Consider the following 19,384-nt stretch of genomic DNA (forward strand, 5'->3'; position numbering starts at 1 on the left):
TTGTTGCAGACTGTAGGTAACACTGTATCAGAGGATAACGAGAAATAGTTTTGAGTTTATAATAATAATGTTGGCGGAAGTTTATAACAATTCTGCTGCAAAAATAAAATTTTTTTTTTCAAAATATTTTTGAGCCAGGCGACAGTTATGGACATTGAGTGTCAATGTTGTCTCTCCTGACTTTTTCCTTTTTGTATGTGCAAATTGCAAGTGCTAGTGCTGACACATAGTGCATTTTTGCCACAGAAGTCATATTCATGTTACTTTCACTTTTTAGGAATACATTCATCATGATATTTGCAGTCTGCACCAAAATTTGCAGTCTGTTTACCAATATTTGTTATGCACAAATTTGAATCAGACTTTCCTAATTAGCATACTGGTAAGAAGACATATTTGGTCATTGCTATATAAGGTAACAGCCAATCACAATCTTACACAAGTTGAATAAACAACTTTTTTAACCTTTGTCAACTTCTGTATCCTTCCACAAAATAGTCCCAGTTAGACTCAAATTGTTTTCACAAAAAATATCGTTCAAAATTCCAAATTTTGAATTAAATTCATAAATATGTCATACTCTGAATATTTAGTTCAAAATTGAAACTCAATTTGATGAAAATTATAAAAAATTTCAAATATTTTCACAAATATTTTTCCAAGAAAAAAGTTCAGGATGTGAGGAGGTTAATGACTTCAAACTCATCCACAAACCACAAGACGTCACATGTACTGCATACAAAGATGTTTTCTCTCATGGTTATATTATTTTGGGCAGTACTTGTCTCATCACAGCACACAGATATTGAAAATCTACAAAGGTATTCTACTGGTCAATGTTCCTATACATTTATTGTACCAAGGGAAGATGCAACAAGTGATTCATCTGTGAATAGACCAGATAATCAAATCTCAGACATAACCGGGGATGCCATCAGCTCATTAAATGTCTTAAAATAGAGGGAAGGGCTTATACCCAGGGCCTATAACCAGGGATGCCGTCAACTCATTAAATGTCTTAAAATAGAGGGAAGGGCTTATACCCAGGGCCTATAACCGAGGATGCCATCAACTCATTAAATGTCTTAAAATAGAGGGGAAAGGGCTTATACCCAGGGCCTATAACCAGGGATGCCATCAACTCATTAAATGTCTTAAAATAGAGGGGAAGGGCTAATACCCAGGGCCTATAACCTGGGATGCCATCAACTCATTAAATGTCTTAAAATAGAGGGAAGGGCTTATACCCGGGGCCTATAACCGAGGATGTCATCAACTCATTAAATGTCTTGAAATAGAGGGAAGGGCTTATACCCAGGGCCTATAACCGAGGATGCCATCAACTAATTAAATGTCTTGAAATAGAGGGAAGGGCTTATACCCAGGGCCTATAACCGAGGATGCCATCAACTAATTAAATGTCTTAAAATAGAGGGAAGGGCTTATACCCAGGGCCTATAACCGGGGATGCCATCAACTCATTAAATGTCTTGAAATAGAGGGAAGGGCTTATACCCAGGGCCTATAACCAGGGATGCCATCAACTCATTAAATGTCTTAAAATAGAGGGAAGGGCTTATACCCAGGGCCTATAACCGGGGATGCCATCAACTCATTAAATGTCTTAAAATAGAGGGGAAGGGCTTATACCCAGGGCCTATAACCGAGGATGTCATCAACTCATTAAATGTCTTAATATAGAGGGAAGGGCTTATACCCAGGGCCTATAACCGTGGATGCCATCAACTCATTAAATGTCTTAAAATAGAGGGCAAGGGCTAATACCCAGGGCCTATAACCGGGGATGCCATCAACTCATTAAATGTCTTAAAATAGAGGGGAAGGGCTTATACCCAGGGCCTATAACCAGGGATGCCATCAACTCATTAAATGTCTTAAAATAGAGGGAAGGGCTTATACCCAGGGCCTATAACCGAGGATGCCATCAACTCATTAGATGTCTTAAAATAGAGGGAAGGGCTAATACCCAGGGCCTATAACCGGGGATGCCATCAACTCATTAAATGTCTTAAAATAGAGGGGAAGGGCTTATACCCAGGGCCTATAACCGGGGATGCCATCAACTCATTAAATGTCTTAAAATAGAGGGGAAGGGCTTATACCCAGGGCCTATAACCGGGGATGCCATCAACTCATTAAATGTCTTAAAATAGAGGGAAGGGCTTATACCCAAGGCCTATAACCGGGGATGCCATCAACTCATTAAATGTCTTAAAATAGAGGGAAGGGCTTATACCCAGGGCCTATAACCGGGGATGCCATCAACTCATTAAATGTCTTAAAATAGAGGGGAAGGGCTAATACCCAGGGCCTATAACCGGGGATGCCATCAACTCATTAAATGTCTTAAAATAGAGGGAAGGGCTAATACCCAGGGCCTATAACCGGGGATGCTATCAACTCATTAAATGTCTTTAAATAGAGGGAAGGGCTAATACCCAGGGCCTATAACCGGGGATGCCATCAACTCATTAAATGTCTTAAAATAGAGGGGAAGGGCTAATACCCAGGGCCTATAACCGGGGATGCCATCAACTCATTAAATGTCTTAAAATAGAGGGAAGGGCTTATACCCAGGGCCTATAACCGGGGATGCCATCAGCTCATTAAATGTCTTAAAATAGAGGGAAGGGCTTATACCCAGGGCCTATAACCAGGGATGCCATCAACTCATTAAATGTCTTAAAATAGAGGGAAGGGCTTATACCCAGGGCCTATAACCGAGGATGCCATCAACTCATTAAATGTCTTAAAATAGAGGGGAAGGGCTTATACCCAGGGCCTATAACCAGGGATGCCATCAACTCATTAAATGTCTTAAAATAGAGGGGAAGGGCTAATACCCAGGGCCTATAACCTGGGATGCCATCAACTCATTAAATGTCTTAAAATAGAGGGAAGGGCTTATACCCAGGGCCTATAACCGAGGATGTCATCAACTCATTAAATGTCTTGAAATAGAGGAAAGGGCTTATACCCAGGGCCTATAACCGAGGATGCCATCAACTAATTAAATGTCTTGAAATAGAGGGAAGGGCTTATACCCAGGGCCTATAACCGAGGATGCCATCAACTAATTAAATGTCTTAAAATAGAGGGAAGGGCTTATACCCAGGGCCTATAACCGGGGATGCCATCAACTCATTAAATGTCTTGAAATAGAGGGAAGGGCTTATACCCAGGGCCTATAACCAGGGATGCCATCAACTCATTAAATGTCTTAAAATAGAGGGAAGGGCTTATACCCAGGGCCTATAACCGGGGATGCCATCAACTCATTAAATGTCTTAAAATAGAGGGGAAGGGCTTATACCCAGGGCCTATAACCGAGGATGTCATCAACTCATTAAATGTCTTAAAATAGAGGGAAGGGCTTATACCCAGGGCCTATAACCGTGGATGCCATCAACTCATTAAATGTCTTAAAATAGAGGGGAAGGGCTAATACCCAGGGCCTATAACCGGGGATGCCATCAACTCATTAAATGTCTTAAAATAGAGGGGAAGGGCTTATACCCAGGGCCTATAACCAGGGATGCCATCAACTCATTAAATGTATTAAAATAGAGGGAAGGGCTTATACCCAGGGCCTATAACCGAGGATGCCATCAACTCATTAGATGTCTTAAAATAGAGGGAAGGGCTAATACCCAGGGCCTATAACCGGGGATGCCATCAACTCATTAAATGTCTTAAAATAGAGGGGAAGGGCTTATACCCAGGGCCTATAACCGGGGATGCCATCAACTCATTAAATGTCTTAAAATAGAGGGGAAGGGCTTATACCCAGGGCCTATAACCGGGGATGCCATCAACTCATTAAATGTCTTAAAATAGAGGGAAGGGCTTATACCCAGGGCCTATAACCGGGGATGCCATCAACTCATTAAATGTCTTAAAATAGAGGGGAAGGGCTAATACCCAGGGCCTATAACCGGGGATGCCATCAACTCATTAAATGTCTTAAAATAGAGGGAAGGGCTAATACCCAGGGCCTATAACCGGGGATGCTATCAACTCATTAAATGTCTTAAAATAGAGGGAAGGGCTTATACCCAGGGCCTATAACCGAGGATGCCATCAACTCATTAGATGTCTTAAAATAGAGGGAAGGGCTAATACCCAGGGCCTATAACCGGGGATGCCATCAACTCAATAAATGTCTTAAAATAGAGGGGAAGGGCTTATACCCAGGGCCTATAACCGGGGATGCCATCAACTCATTAAATGTCTTAAAATAGAGGGGAAGGGCTTATACCCAGGGCCTATAACCGGGGATGCCATCAACTCATTAAATGTCTTAAAATAGAGGGAAGGGCTTATACCCAGGGCCTATAACCGGGGATGCCATCAACTCATTAAATGTCTTAAAATAGAGGGAAGGGCTTATACCCAGGGCCTATAACCGGGGATGCCATCAACTCATTAAATGTCTTAAAATAGAGGGGAAGGGCTAATACCCAGGGCCTATAACCGGGGATGCCATCAACTCATTAAATGTCTTAAAATAGAGGGAAGGGCTAATACCCAGGGCCTATAACCGGGGATGCTATCAACTCATTAAATGTCTTAAAATAGAGGGAAGGGCTTATACCCAGGGCCTATAACCGAGGATGCCATCAACTCATTAGATGTCTTAAAATAGAGGGAAGGGCTAATACCCAGGGCCTATAACCGGGGATGCCATCAACTCAATAAATGTCTTAAAATAGAGGGGAAGGGCTTATACCCAGGGCCTATAACCGGGGATGCCATCAACTCATTAAATGTCTTAAAATAGAGGGGAAGGGCTTATACCCAGGGCCTATAACCGGGGATGCCATCAACTCATTAAATGTCTTAAAATAGAGGGAAGGGCTTATACCCAGGGCCTATAACCGGGGATGCCATCAACTCATTAAATGTCTTAAAATAGAGAGAAGGGCTTATACCCAGGGCCTATAACCGGGGATGCCATCAACTCATTAAATGTCTTAAAATAGAGGGGAAGGGCTAATACCCAGGGCCTATAACCGGGGATGCCATCAACTCATTAAATGTCTTAAAATAGAGGGAAGGGCTAATACCCAGGGCCTATAACCGGGGATGCTATCAACTCATTAAATGTCTTTAAATAGAGGGAAGGGCTAATACCCAGGGCCTATAACCGGGGATGCCATCAACTCATTAAATGTCTTAAAATAGAGGGGAAGGGCTAATACCCAGGGCCTATAACCGGGGATGCCATCAACTCATTAAATGTCTTAAAATAGAGGGAAGGGCTTATACCCAGGGCCTATAACCGGGGATGCCATCAGCTCATTAAATGTCTTAAAATAGAGGGAAGGGCTTATACCCAGGGCCTATAACCAGGGATGCCATCAACTCATTAAATGTCTTAAAATAGAGGGAAGGGCTTATACCCAGGGCCTATAACCGAGGATGCCATCAACTCATTAAATGTCTTAAAATAGAGGGGAAGGGCTTATACCCAGGGCCTATAACCAGGGATGCCATCAACTCATTAAATGTCTTAAAATAGAGGGGAAGGGCTAATACCCAGGGCCTATAACCTGGGATGCCATCAACTCATTAAATGTCTTAAAATAGAGGGAAGGGCTTATACCCAGGGCCTATAACCGAGGATGTCATCAACTCATTAAATGTCTTGAAATAGAGGAAAGGGCTTATACCCAGGGCCTATAACCGAGGATGCCATCAACTAATTAAATGTCTTGAAATAGAGGGAAGGGCTTATACCCAGGGCCTATAACCGAGGATGCCATCAACTAATTAAATGTCTTAAAATAGAGGGAAGGGCTTATACCCAGGGCCTATAACCGGGGATGCCATCAACTCATTAAATGTCTTGAAATAGAGGGAAGGGCTTATACCCAGGGCCTATAACCAGGGATGCCATCAACTCATTAAATGTCTTAAAATAGAGGGAAGGGCTTATACCCAGGGCCTATAACCGGGGATGCCATCAACTCATTAAATGTCTTAAAATAGAGGGGAAGGGCTTATACCCAGGGCCTATAACCGAGGATGTCATCAACTCATTAAATGTCTTAAAATAGAGGGAAGGGCTTATACCCAGGGCCTATAACCGTGGATGCCATCAACTCATTAAATGTCTTAAAATAGAGGGGAAGGGCTAATACCCAGGGCCTATAACCGGGGATGCCATCAACTCATTAAATGTCTTAAAATAGAGGGGAAGGGCTTATACCCAGGGCCTATAACCAGGGATGCCATCAACTCATTAAATGTCTTAAAATAGAGGGAAGGGCTTATACCCAGGGCCTATAACCGAGGATGCCATCAACTCATTAGATGTCTTAAAATAGAGGGAAGGGCTAATACCCAGGGCCTATAACCGGGGATGCCATCAACTCATTAAATGTCTTAAAATAGAGGGGAAGGGCTTATACCCAGGGCCTATAACCGGGGATGCCATCAACTCATTAAATGTCTTAAAATAGAGGGGAAGGGCTTATACCCAGGGCCTATAACCGGGGATGCCATCAACTCATTAAATGTCTTAAAATAGAGGGAAGGGCTTATACCCAGGGCCTATAACCGGGGATGCCATCAACTCATTAAATGTCTTAAAATAGAGGGAAGGGCTTATACCCAGGGCCTATAACCGGGGATGCCATCAACTCATTAAATGTCTTAAAATAGAGGGGAAGGGCCAATACCCAGGGCCTATAACCGGGGATGCCATCAACTCATTAAATGTCTTAAAATAGAGGGAAGGGCTAATACCCAGGGCCTATAACCGGGGATGCTATCAACTCATTAAATGTCTTAAAATAGAGGGAAGGGCTAATACCCAATGCCTATAACCGGGGATGCCATCAACTCATTAAATGTCTTAAAATAGAGGGGAAGGGCTTATACCCAGGGCCTATAACCAGGGATGCCATCAACTCATTAAATGTCTTAAAATAGAGGGAAGGGCTTATACCCAGGGCCTATAACCGAGGATGCCATCAACTCATTAGATGTCTTAAAATAGAGGGAAGGGCTAATACCCAGGGCCTATAACCGGGGATGCCATCAACTCATTAAATGTCTTAAAATAGAGGGGAAGGGCTTATACCCAGGGCCTATAACCGTGGATGCCATCAACTCATTAAATGTCTTAAAATAGAGGGGAAGGGCTAATACCCAGGGCCTATAACCAGGGATGCCATCAACTCATTAAATGTCTTAAAATAGAGGGGAAGGGCTTATACCCAGGGCCTATAACCAGGGATGCCATCAACTCATTAAATGTCTTAAAATAGAGGGAAGGGCTTATACCCAGGGCCTATAACCGGGGATGCCATCAACTCATTAAATGTCTTAAAATAGAGGGGAAGGGCTTATACCCAGGGCCTATAACCGAGGATGTCATCAACTCATTAAATGTCTTAAAATAGAGGGAAGGGCTTATACCCAGGGCCTATAACCGTGGATGCCATCAACTCATTAAATGTCTTAAAATAGAGGGGAAGGGCTAATACCCAGGGCCTATAACCGGGGATGCCATCAACTCATTAAATGTCTTAAAATAGAGGGAAGGGCTTATACCCAGGGCCTATAACCGGAGATGCCATCAACTCATTAAATGTCTTAAAATAGAGGGGAAGGGCTTATACCCAGGGCCTATAACCGGGGATGCCATCAACTCATTAAATGTCTTAAAATAGAGGGGAAGGGCTTATACCCAGGGCCTATAACCGGGGATGCCATCAACTCATTAAATGTCTTAAAATAGAGGGGAAGGGCTTATACCCAGGGCCTATAACCGGGGATGCCATCAACTCATTAAATGTCTTAAAATAGAGGGAAGGGCTTATACCCAGGGCCTATAACCGGGGATGCCATCAACTCATTAAATGTCTTGAAATAGAGGGAAGGGCTTATACCCAGGGCCTATAACCAGGGATGCCATCAACTCATTAAATGTCTTAAAATAGAGGGTAAGGGCTTATACCCAGGGCCTATAACCGGGGATGCCATCAACTCATTAAATGTCTTAAAATAGAGGGAAGGGCTTATACCCAGGGCCTATAACCGGGGATGCCATCAACTCATTAAATGTCTTAAAATAGAGGGGAAGGGCTTATACCCAGGGCCTATAACCAGGGATGCCATCAACTCATTAAATGTCTTAAAATAGAGGGAAGGGCTTATACCCAGGGCCTATAACCGGGGATGCCATCAACTCATTAAATGTCTTAAAATAGAGGGAAGGGCTTATACCCAGGGCCTATAACCTGGGATGCCATCAACTCATTAAATGTCTTAAAATAGAGGGGAAGGGCTTATACCCAGGGCCTATAACCGGGGATGCCATCAACTCATTAAATGTCTTAAAATAGAGGGGAAGGGCTTATACCCAGGGCCTATAACCGGGCATGCCATCAACTCATTAAATGTCTTAAAATAGAGGGGAAGGGCTAATACCCAGGGCCTATAACCGAGGATGCCATCAACACATTAAAATGTCTTAAAATAGAGGGGAAGGGCTTATACCCAGGGCCTATAACCTGGGATGCCATCAACTCATTAAATGTCTTAAAATAGAGGGGAAGGGCTTATACCCAGGGCCTATAACCGGAGATGCCATCAACTCATTAAATGTCTTAAAATAGAGGGGAAGGGCTTATACCCAGGGCCTATAACCTGGGATGCCATCAACTCATTAAATGTCTTAAAATAGGGGGAAGGGCTTATACCCAGGGCCTATAACCGGGGATGCCATCAACTCATTAAATGTCTTAAAATAGAGGGAAGGGCTTATACCCAGGGCCTATAACCGGGGATGCCATCAACTCATTAAATGTCTTAAAATAGAGGGAAGGGCTTATACCCAGGGCCTATAACCTGGGATGCCATCAACTCATTAAATGTCTTAAAATAGGGGGAAGGGCTTATACCCAGGGCCTATAACCTGGGATGCCATCAACTCATTAAATGTCTTAAAATAGAGGGAAGGGCTTATACCCAGGGCCTATAACCGGGGATGCCATCAACTCATTAAATGTCTTAAAATAGAGGGGAAGGGCTTATACCCAGGGCCTATAACCAGGGATGCCATCAACTCATTAAATGTCTTAAAATAGAGGGGAAGGGCTTATACCCAGGGCCTATAACCGGGGATGCCATCAACTCATTAAATGTCTTAAAATAGAGGGGAAGGGCTTATACCCAGGGCCTATAACCAGGGATGCCATCAACTCATTAAATGTCTTAAAATAGAGGGGAAGGGCTTATACCCAGGGCCTATAACCGGGGATGCCATCAACTCATTAAATGTCTTAAAATAGAGGGAAGGGCTTATACCCAGGGCCTATAACCGGGGATGCCATCAACTCATTAAATGTCTTGAAATAGAGGGAAGGGCTTATACCCAGGGCCTATAACCAGGGATGCCATCAACTCATTAAATGTCTTAAAATAGAGGGTAAGGGCTTATACCCAGGGCCTATAACCGGGGATGCCATCAACTCATTAAATGTCTTAAAATAGAGGGAAGGGCTTATACCCAGGGCCTATAACCGGGGATGCCATCAACTCATTAAATGTCTTAAAATAGAGGGGAAGGGCTTATACCCAGGGCCTATAACCAGGGATGCCATCAACTCATTAAATGTCTTAAAATAGAGGGAAGGGCTTATACCCAGGGCCTATAACCGGGGATGCCATCAACTCATTAAATGTCTTAAAATAGAGGGAAGGGCTTATACCCAGGGCCTATAACCTGGGATGCCATCAACTCATTAAATGTCTTAAAATAGAGGGGAAGGGCTTATACCCAGGGCCTATAACCGGGGATGCCATCAACTCATTAAATGTCTTAAAATAGAGGGGAAGGGCTTATACCCAGGGCCTATAACCAGGCATGCCATCAACTCATTAAATGTCTTAAAATAGAGGGGAAGGGCTAATACCCAGGGCCTATAACCGAGGATGTCATCAACTCATTAAATGTCTTAAAATAGAGGGGAAGGGCTTATACCCAGGGCCTATAACCGGGCATGCCATCAACTCATTCAATGTCTTAAAATAGAGGGGAAGGGCTAATACCCAGGGCCTATAACCGGGGATGCCATCAACTCATTAAATGTCTTAAAATAGAGGGGAAGGGCTTATACCCAGGGCCTATAACCGGGGATGCCATCAACTCATTAAATGTCTTAAAATAGAGGGGAAGGGCTTATACCCAGGGCCTATAACCGGGGATGCCATCAACTCATTAAATGTCTTAAAATAGAGGGAAGGGCTTATACCCAGGGCCTATAACCTGGGATGCCATCAACTCATTAAATGTCTTAAAATAGGGGGAAGGGCTTATACCCAGGGCCTATAACCTGGGATGCCATCAACTCATTAAATGTCTTAAAATAGAGGGGAAGGGCTAATACCCAGGGCCTATAACCGGGGATGCCATCAACTCATTAAATGTCTTAAAATAGAGGGGAAGGGCTTATACCCAGGGCCTATAACCGGGGATGCCATCAACTCATTAAATGTCTTAAAATAGAGGGGAAGGGCTTATACCCAGGGCCTATAACCGGGGATGCCATCAACTCATTAAATGTCTTAAAATAGAGGGAAGGACTTATACCCAGGGCCTATAACCGGGGATGCCATCAACTCATTAAATGTCTTAAAATAGAGGGGAAGGGCTTATACCCAGGGCCTATAACCGGGGATGCCATCAACTCATTAAATGTCTTAAAATAGAGGGGAAGGGCTTATACCCAGGGCCTATAACCGGGGATGCCATCAACTCATTAAATGTCTTAAAATAAAGGGGAAGGGCTTATACCCAGGGCCTATAACCGGGGATGCCATCAACTCATTAAATGTCTTAAAATAGAGGGGAAGGGCTTATACCCAGGGCCTATAACCGGGGATGCCATCAACTCATTAAATGTCTTAAAATAGAGGGAAGGGCTTATACCCAGGGCCTATAACCGGGGATGCCATCAACTCATTAAATGTCTTAAAATAGAGGGAAGGGCTTATACCCAGGGCCTATAACCTGGGATGCCATCAACTCATTAAATGTCTTAAAATAGGGGGAAGGGCTTATACCCAGGGCCTATAACCTGGGATGCCATCAACTCATTAAATGTCTTAAAATAGAGGGGAAGGGCTAATACCCAGGGCCTATAACCGGGGATGCCATCAACTCATTAAATGTCTTAAAATAGAGGGGAAGGGCTTATACCCAGGGCCTATAACCGGGGATGCCATCAACTCATTAAATGTCTTAAAATAGAGGGGAAGGGCTTATACCCAGGGCCTATAACCGGGGATGCCATCAACTCATTAAATGTCTTAAAATAGAGGGAAGGACTTATACCCAGGGCCTATAACCGGGGATGCCATCAACTCATTAAATGTCTTAAAATAGAGGGGAAGGGCTTATACCCAGGGCCTATAACCGGGGATGCCATCAACTCATTAAATGTCTTAAAATAGAGGGGAAGGGCTTATACCCAGGGCCTATAACCGGGGATGCCATCAACTTATTAAATGTGTTGAAATAGAGGGGAAGGGCTTATACCCAGGGCCTATAACCGGGCATGCCATCAACTCATTAAATGTGTTGAAATAGAGGGGAAGGGCTTATACCCAGGGCCTATAACCGGGGATGCCATCAACTCATTAAATGTCTTAAAATAGAGGGAAGGGCTTATACCCAGGGCCTATAACCAGGGATGCCATCAACTCATTAAATGTGTTGAAATAGAGGGGAAGGGCTTATACCCAGGGCCTATAACCGGGGATGCTATCAACTCATTAAATGTCTTGAAATAGAGGGAAGGGCTTATACCCAGGGCCTATAACCAGGGATGCCATCAACTCATTAAATGTGTTGAAATAGAGGGGAAGGGCTTATACCCAGGGCCTATAACCGGGGATGCTATCAACTCATTAAATGTCTTAAAATAGAGGGGAAGGGCTTATACCCAGGGGCTATAACCAGGGATGCCATCAACTCATTAAATGTCTTGAAATAGAGGGAAGGGCTTATACCCAGGGCCTATAACCGGGGATGCTATCAACTCATTAAATGTCTTGAAATAGAGGGAAGGGCTTATACCCAGGGCCTATAACCAGGGATGCCATCAACTCATTAAATGTCTTAAAATAGAGGGGAAGGGCTTATACCCAGGGGCTATAACCGGGGATGCCATCAACTCATTAAATGTCTTAAAATAGAGGGAAGCGCTTATACCCAGGGGCTATAACCAGGGATGCTATCAACTCATTAAATGTCTTAAAATAGAGGGGAAGGGCTAATACCCAGGGCCTATAACCGGGGATGCCATCAACTCATTAAATGTCTTAAAATAGAGGGAAGGGCTTATACCCAGGGCCTATAACCGAGGATGTCATCAACTCATTAAATGTCTTAAAATAGAGGGAAGGGCTTATACCCAGGGCCTATAACCGAGGATGCCATCAACTCATTAAATGTCTTAAAATAGAGGGAAGGGCTTATACCCAGGGCCTATAACCGAGGATGCCATCAACTCATTAAATGTCTTAAAATAGAGGGAAGGGCTTATACCCAGGGCCTATAACCGAGGATGTCATCAACTCATTAAATGTCTTAAAATAGAGGGAAGGGCTTATACCCAGGGCCTATAACCTGGGATGCCATCAACTCATTAAATGTCTTAAAATAGAGGGGAAGGGCTTATACCCAGGGCCTATAACCGGGGATGCCATCAACTCATTAAATGTCTTAAAATAGAGGGAAGGACTTATACCCAGGGCCTATAACCGGGGATGCCATCAACTCATTAAATGTCTTAAAATAGAGGGGAAGGGCTTATACCCAGGGCCTATAACCGGGGATGCCATCAACTCATTAAATGTCTTAAAATAGAGGGGAAGGGCTTATACCCAGGGCCTATAACCGGGGATGCCATCAACTCATTAAATGTGTTGAAATAGAGGGGAAGGGCTTATACCCAGGGCCTATAACCGGGGATGCCATCAACTCATTAAATGTGTTGAAATAGAGGGGAAGGGCTTATACCCAGGGCCTATAACCGGGGATGCCATCAACTCATTAAATGTCTTAAAATAGAGGGAAGGGCTTATACCCAGGGCCTATAACCAGGGATGCCATCAACTCATTAAATGTGTTGAAATAGAGGGGAAGGGCTTATACCCAGGGCCTATAACCGGGGATGCTATCAACTCATTAAATGTCTTGAAATAGAGGGAAGGGCTTATACCCAGGGCCTATAACCAGGGATGCCATCAACTCATTAAATGTGTTGAAATAGAGGGGAAGGGCTTATACCCAGGGCCTATAACCGGGGATGGCATCAACTCATTAAATGTCTTGAAATAGAGGGAAGGGCTTATACCCAGGGCCTATAACCGGGGATGCCATCAACTCATTAAATGTCTTAAAATAGAGGGGAAGGGCTAATACCCAGGGCCTATAACCGGGGATGCCATCAACTCATTAAATGTCTTGAAATAGGGGGAAGGGCTAATACCCAGGGCCTATAACCAGGGATGCCATCAACTCATTAAATGTCTTAAAATAGAGGGGAAGGGCTTATACCCAGGGCCAATAACCGGGGATGCCATGAACTCATTAAATATCTTAAAATAGAGGGAAGGGCTTATACCCAGGGCCTATAACCGGGGATGCCATCAACTCATTAAATGTCTTAAAATAGAGGGGAAGGGCTAATACCCAGGGCCTATAACCAGGGATGCCATCAACTCATTAAATGTCTTAAAATAGGGGGAAGGGCTTATACCCAGGGCCTATAACCAGGGATGTCATCAACTCATTAAATGTCTTAAAATAGAGGGGAAGGGCTAATACCCAGGGCCTATAACCGGGGATGCCATCAACTCATTAAATGTCTTAAAATAGAGGGAAGGGCTTATACCCAGGGCCTAAAACCGAGGATGCCATCAACTCATTAAATGTCTTGAAATAGGGGAAGGGCTAATACCCAGGGCCTATAACCGAAGATGCCATCAACTCATTAAATGTCTTGAAATAGGGGGAAGGGCTAATACCCAGGGCCTATAACCGGGGATGCCATCAACTCATTAAATATCTTAAAATAGAAGGAAGGGCTTATACCCAGGGCCTATAACCGGGGATGCCATCAACTCATTAAATATCTTAAAATGGAGGGAAGGGCTTATACCCAGGGCCTATAACCGGGGATGCCATCAACTCATTAAATGTCTTAAAATAGAGGGAAGGGCTTATACCCAGGGCCTATAACCGGGGATGCCATCAACTCATTAAATGTCTTAAAATAGAGGGAAGGGCTTATACCCAGGGCCTATAACCGGGGATGCCATCAACTCATTAAATGTCTTAAAATAGAGGGGAAGGGCTTATACCCAGGGCCTATAACCGGAGATGCCATCAACTCATTAAATGTCTTAAAATAGAGGGAAGGGCTTATACCCAGGGCCTATAACCAGGGATGCCATCAACTCATTAAATGTCTTAAAATAGAGGGAAGGGCTTATACCCAGGGCCTATAACCAGGGATGCCATCAACTAATTAAATGTCTTGAAATAGAGGGAAGGGCTTATACCCAGGGCCTATAACCAGAGATGCCATCAACTCATTAAATGTCTTAAAATAGAGGGAAGGGCTTACATGTATACCCAGGGCCTATAACCGGGGATGCCATCAACTCATTAAATTTCTTAAAATAGAGGGGAAGGGCTTATACCCAGGAGGAGACTTATGACCAGGAAAGTAAGAACAACGTCCCGAATAATTTTGGAAAATCTGTTGATATTTGAAAAAATGTCATTATTGTAATGTTAGTGTGTAAGAAAGCTCCATGACGACGGTTCTAATACTTTAACTTATGTTTATATTACAGACTGTCACCATGCCTACATCTTAAACAGCAGTTCACTGATAGAGGGCGTATATCTGATACAACCTGTAGACTACCCAGAACCATTTGCAGTGTATTGTCAGATAACTGATACTGGAGTGTGGACAGTTATACAGAGAAGACAAGATGACACTGTAGAATTCTATAACCAATGGCAGGCGTATAAATGGGGGTTTGGTCAACTAACTGGTAATCACTGGTTAGGAAATGAGAAATTATTTTATATTTTAAGAAGTGGTGTATATAAATTACGAGTTGATTTAGGGGACTGGGCGGGTAATACCAAATATGCAGAGTATGATTTTATGCGGACTGGTAACGAAGAGTCCAAATATACGCTGTCAATCGGTGAATATTCTGGTACTGCTGGGGATTCTATGAGTTATCATGATGGTATGAAATTTAGCACAAAGGATCAAGATCATGATTTATCCTCACATTGTTGTGCATGTGATTCAAGAGAATATGGCCGTGGTGCTAATTTAAATGGTCCATACATCAATTCTAATGGTAATAAAGTTATATTCAATTGCCTGGTACCATTGGCATGGACGTTACTATCCACTTAAGAACACCACAATGAAAGTACAAAGAATACATCCTTGATGGCATTAATACATACTTGACATTGAATCTGTATACTTGATTTTATAAAGTTCTGAACTACTGTAAAGTCTGTATTAAAAGCCGAGGCTTCTATTAAAATGGTACAATGCAACAGAGATGATGCGGCTTCTATTAGAGCATCTAGACATACGAGAAATGATGAATTTTTGGATCTCAATTGCTCAAAAAGAATGGGTGCAGCTTCTTTTAGGGATGCGGCTTCTAATACAGATTTTACAGTAGTAGGGTTTGTTTCCTTAACCATACCTACCAGAAAATCTGTGGAAATAATAAATTTCATTTATTACTCGTTAGGCTTAATTACAGATTACAGTCCCAAACAGAAACTATTAGAAAGGGAACACCTTAGGATGGTATGGTGGCCCGCATACGTGATTGGCCCGCATACGTGGTTGGCCCGCATACGTGGTTGGCCCGCATACGTGGTTGGCCCGCATACGTGGTTGGCCACGTTCCTTGACCTCTGGTAGGTGATGTAGTAGACAAGACTTGGTACTGTAAAGTCATTAATTATTCACTGGGTTTATTTCCGCCACTAAGTAAAATCCGGCAAATTAAATCTATGTGAAGATGTAAAAAAAAACTCATTGTTTCCTTGAAAATTTGTAAACTTAAATCTCAGTGAATATGATGAAAATATCAAAATAGTGAAATTAAATGGTTTTACAGTATTTTACAAGCAACCTCTCGGCTGAGATAGCTCCGCTGTTAGCAAGGCACATTTCAATTAAAGAACAGAAGACATCATTAGAAAATGAACAATATGTATAGTATCAAACAATCAGACTTGAAGTGAAGTGGAAAATATCACTTTTTACCAAAAATTACAAAAATATTCATCAAAATTAGAAATGAAATGAACAAATCTTAGTTAGAACCACATGTAGTACCTATATATGTAATATCAAAGCAATTGGACTTGTGGTTTTCAACAAGAAGTCGAAAATATCACTTTTTATCAAAAATTACAAAAATATTCACCAAAATTAGAGAATTGAAGATGTGATCATGAAATGAACAAATCTGAGAGAGGTCTACCCAAGGTACATATACACCAAGTATCAAAGCATTCAGGCTTGTAGTTTTCAAGAAAAAGTCGAAAAAGTAAAACATTGACACGGACGCCGGACAATCACTCGTATGATAAGCTCTGCTCGACAAAGTCGACAGCGGAGCTAATAATGTCAAATACAGGTATAATGTTTCAATAGAAGAGCAAGCTTCAGAAATGAATAAGGAAGGTAACAAAAACAAGAATGTTTTAGAATGGATGATTTGGTTTAGTGTTTCGAGACATTTCGTGATATACAAATTCTTAGATGGCAGCATTGGCCCCTTGGGCTCTACCTTTTTATCTGGCAATATTCTAGTGAAACATTATTGCCTATCTTTATGTATATTTTATCATTTTTTGTTATCATAATTTTGGAACAGATTATATGATTTTTTTATTGGCTGCGAGTCTTGATCAAAATTTTGAAAAATTTAAAATTGGTGAAAAAACTGATTTTGTCACTCAAAGTGTTAAATGCTTAATTTTGAAGATTAGAGAAGTCACTTTTTATATTGTATAGTATTGAGTTCCGTGGTTACCATAGAAACTTGCATGTTCTGGTGTAAAAACGTTCCAATTTCGTCTACACAGGAGTGGGGGTTGATTTCACTGCATATAAGAATGCCACGAACCAACGATTACATTACGCAAGCTAGAAATCACCCCCCCCCCCCCACCCTCTTGCACGAAAACTACTTCAACTCAAAACTTGTCTATCGTGAGTACATACCACTGATTGTTGTGATCACCATGACGAATAATAAAATCAGTTGATATGGCAACAAATCATATTAGGGCACTGAGGCAAGCCTGCACTAAGGGTGTCAAAGAAATTTCATTTCTCATTTCATTTTTGTGAAAACTTTGATGCAGTCTTTCTCTAAGTGTGAAGTAGCCGAAATAGCTGTTGTGAAGGTTTGTCTTTGTAAAAACTTTGATACAGTCTTTCTCTAAGTGTGAAGTAGCCGAAATAGCTGTTGTGAAGGTTTGTCTTTGTGAAAATATTGATACAGTCTTTCTCTAAGTGTGAAGTAGCCGAAATAGCTGTTGTGAAGGTTTGTCTTTGTGAAAACTTTGATACAGTCTTTCTCTAAGTGTGAAGTCGCCGAAATAGCTGTTGTGAAGGTTTGTCTTTGTAAAAACTTTGATACAGTCTTTCTCTAAGTGTGAAGTAGCAGAAATAGCTGTTGTGAAGGTTTGTCTTTGTGAAAACTTTGATGCAGTCTTTCTCTAAGTGTGAAGTAGCCGAAATAGCTGTTGTGAAGGTTTGTCTTTGTAAAAACTTTGATGCAGTCTTTCTCTAAGTGTGAAGTAGCCGAAATAGCTGTTGTGAAGGTTTGTCTTTGTGAAAACTTTGATACAGTCTTTCTCTAAGTGTGAAGTAGCCGAAATAGCTGTTGTGAAGGTTTGTCTTTGTAATCAGTCTTTCTCTAAGTGTGAAGTAGCCGAAATAGCTGTTGTGAAGGTTTGTCTTTGTAAAAACTTTGATACAGTCTTTCTCTAAGTGTGAAGTAGCCGAAATAGCTGTTGTGAAGGTTTGTCTTTGTGAAAACTTTGATACAGTCTTTCTCTAAGTGTGAAGTAGCCGAAATAGCTGTTGTGAAGGTTTGTCTTTGTAAAAACTTTGATACAGTCTTTCTCTAAGTGTGAAGTAGCTGAAATAGCTGTTGTGAAGGTTTGTCTTTGTGAAAACTTTGATGCAGTCTTTCTCTAAGTGTGAAGTAGCAGAAATAGCTGTTGTGAAGGTTTGTCTTTGTGAAAACTTTGATGCAGTCTTTCTCTAAGTGTGAAGTAGCCGAAATAGCTGTTGTGAAGGTTTGTCTTTGTGAAAACTTTGATGCAGTCTTTCTCTAAGTGTGAAGTAGCCGAAATAGCTATTGTGAAGGTTCGTCTTTGTAAAAACTTTGATACAGTCTTTCTCCAAGTGTGAAGTAGCTGAAATAGCTGTTGTGAAGGTTTGTCTTTGTGAAAACTTTGATGCAGTCTTTCTCTAAGTGTGAAGTAGCTGAAATAGCTGTTGTGAAGGTTTGTCTTTGTGAAAACTTTGATGCAGTCTTTCTCTAAGTGTGAAATAGCTGAAATAGCTGTTGTGAAGGTTTGTCTTTGTGAAAACTTTGATGCAGTCTTTCTCTAAGTGTGAAGTAGCCGAAATAGCTGTTGTGAAGGTTTGTCTTTGTAAAAACTTTGATGCAGTCTTTCTCTAAGTGTGAAGTAGCTGAAATAGCTGTTGTGAAGGTTTGTCTTTGTGAAAACTTTGATGCAGTCTTTCTCTAAGTGTGAAGTAGCCGAAATAGCTGTTGTGAAGGTTTGTCTTTGTATAATTTACATATGCAACCAACTTTTAGATGTAGCACTATTTTATATACATAACCAGCCCATGTTGAGGCCACATATAATAGATTTTTAACTAAAATAGCTAATTTTTATAATTCAAATTTGGATTATGATCCTTTTAGTGTGAGTCTGTACTCTTTTAAACCTTTTCAAATCTGTTAATAAATATATTCTAGTATTTTTTTATTTTATCTTTATATTTGATGCAACTTACTAGTAGCTTCGCGATAAGTGGGTTTTGTATCAAGTGGCTTTCACGAGGAGTAGGGCTTTGTCGCAGTAACTGGTCCTTTCATCGTTGTTGAGAATTAATCCTTAGAAGCTGTTACTTTGCCTGTATGATTTGTGCAGTTGCTGTGGCAGGAGTTCCAAAATAAGACCCATGCTCTGATAATGCCCATAGTTTCTAAGACAAACAAGTCATTGTCAATGACACGTCCCCGTTCCGTT

General features: G+C 41.9%; 2 protein-coding genes across 4 annotated transcripts in view; one reads left to right on the forward strand and one right to left on the reverse strand.

Moving 5' to 3' along the window:
- The window catches only part of LOC102807099 (glycerol-3-phosphate dehydrogenase [NAD(+)], cytoplasmic-like), a 91,004-nt gene that overhangs the window by 26,933 nt on the left and 44,687 nt on the right, over positions 1 to 19,384 (reverse strand). The gene's annotated exons all lie outside the window — the stretch shown is intronic.
- Positions 745 to 15,488, forward strand: LOC100372136 (fibrinogen-like protein A). Its single transcript, XM_085494673.1, has 2 exons — positions 745 to 877; positions 14,902 to 15,488. Exons 1-2 carry the CDS (start codon positions 745 to 747, stop codon positions 15,486 to 15,488), a joined length of 720 nt encoding a protein of 239 aa, XP_085350799.1.

The sequence above is a fragment of the Saccoglossus kowalevskii genome, chromosome 20, assembly GCF_978046115.1.
Source record: "Saccoglossus kowalevskii chromosome 20, keSacKowa6.1, whole genome shotgun sequence".
NCBI classification, from domain to species: domain Eukaryota; kingdom Metazoa; phylum Hemichordata; class Enteropneusta; family Harrimaniidae; genus Saccoglossus; species Saccoglossus kowalevskii.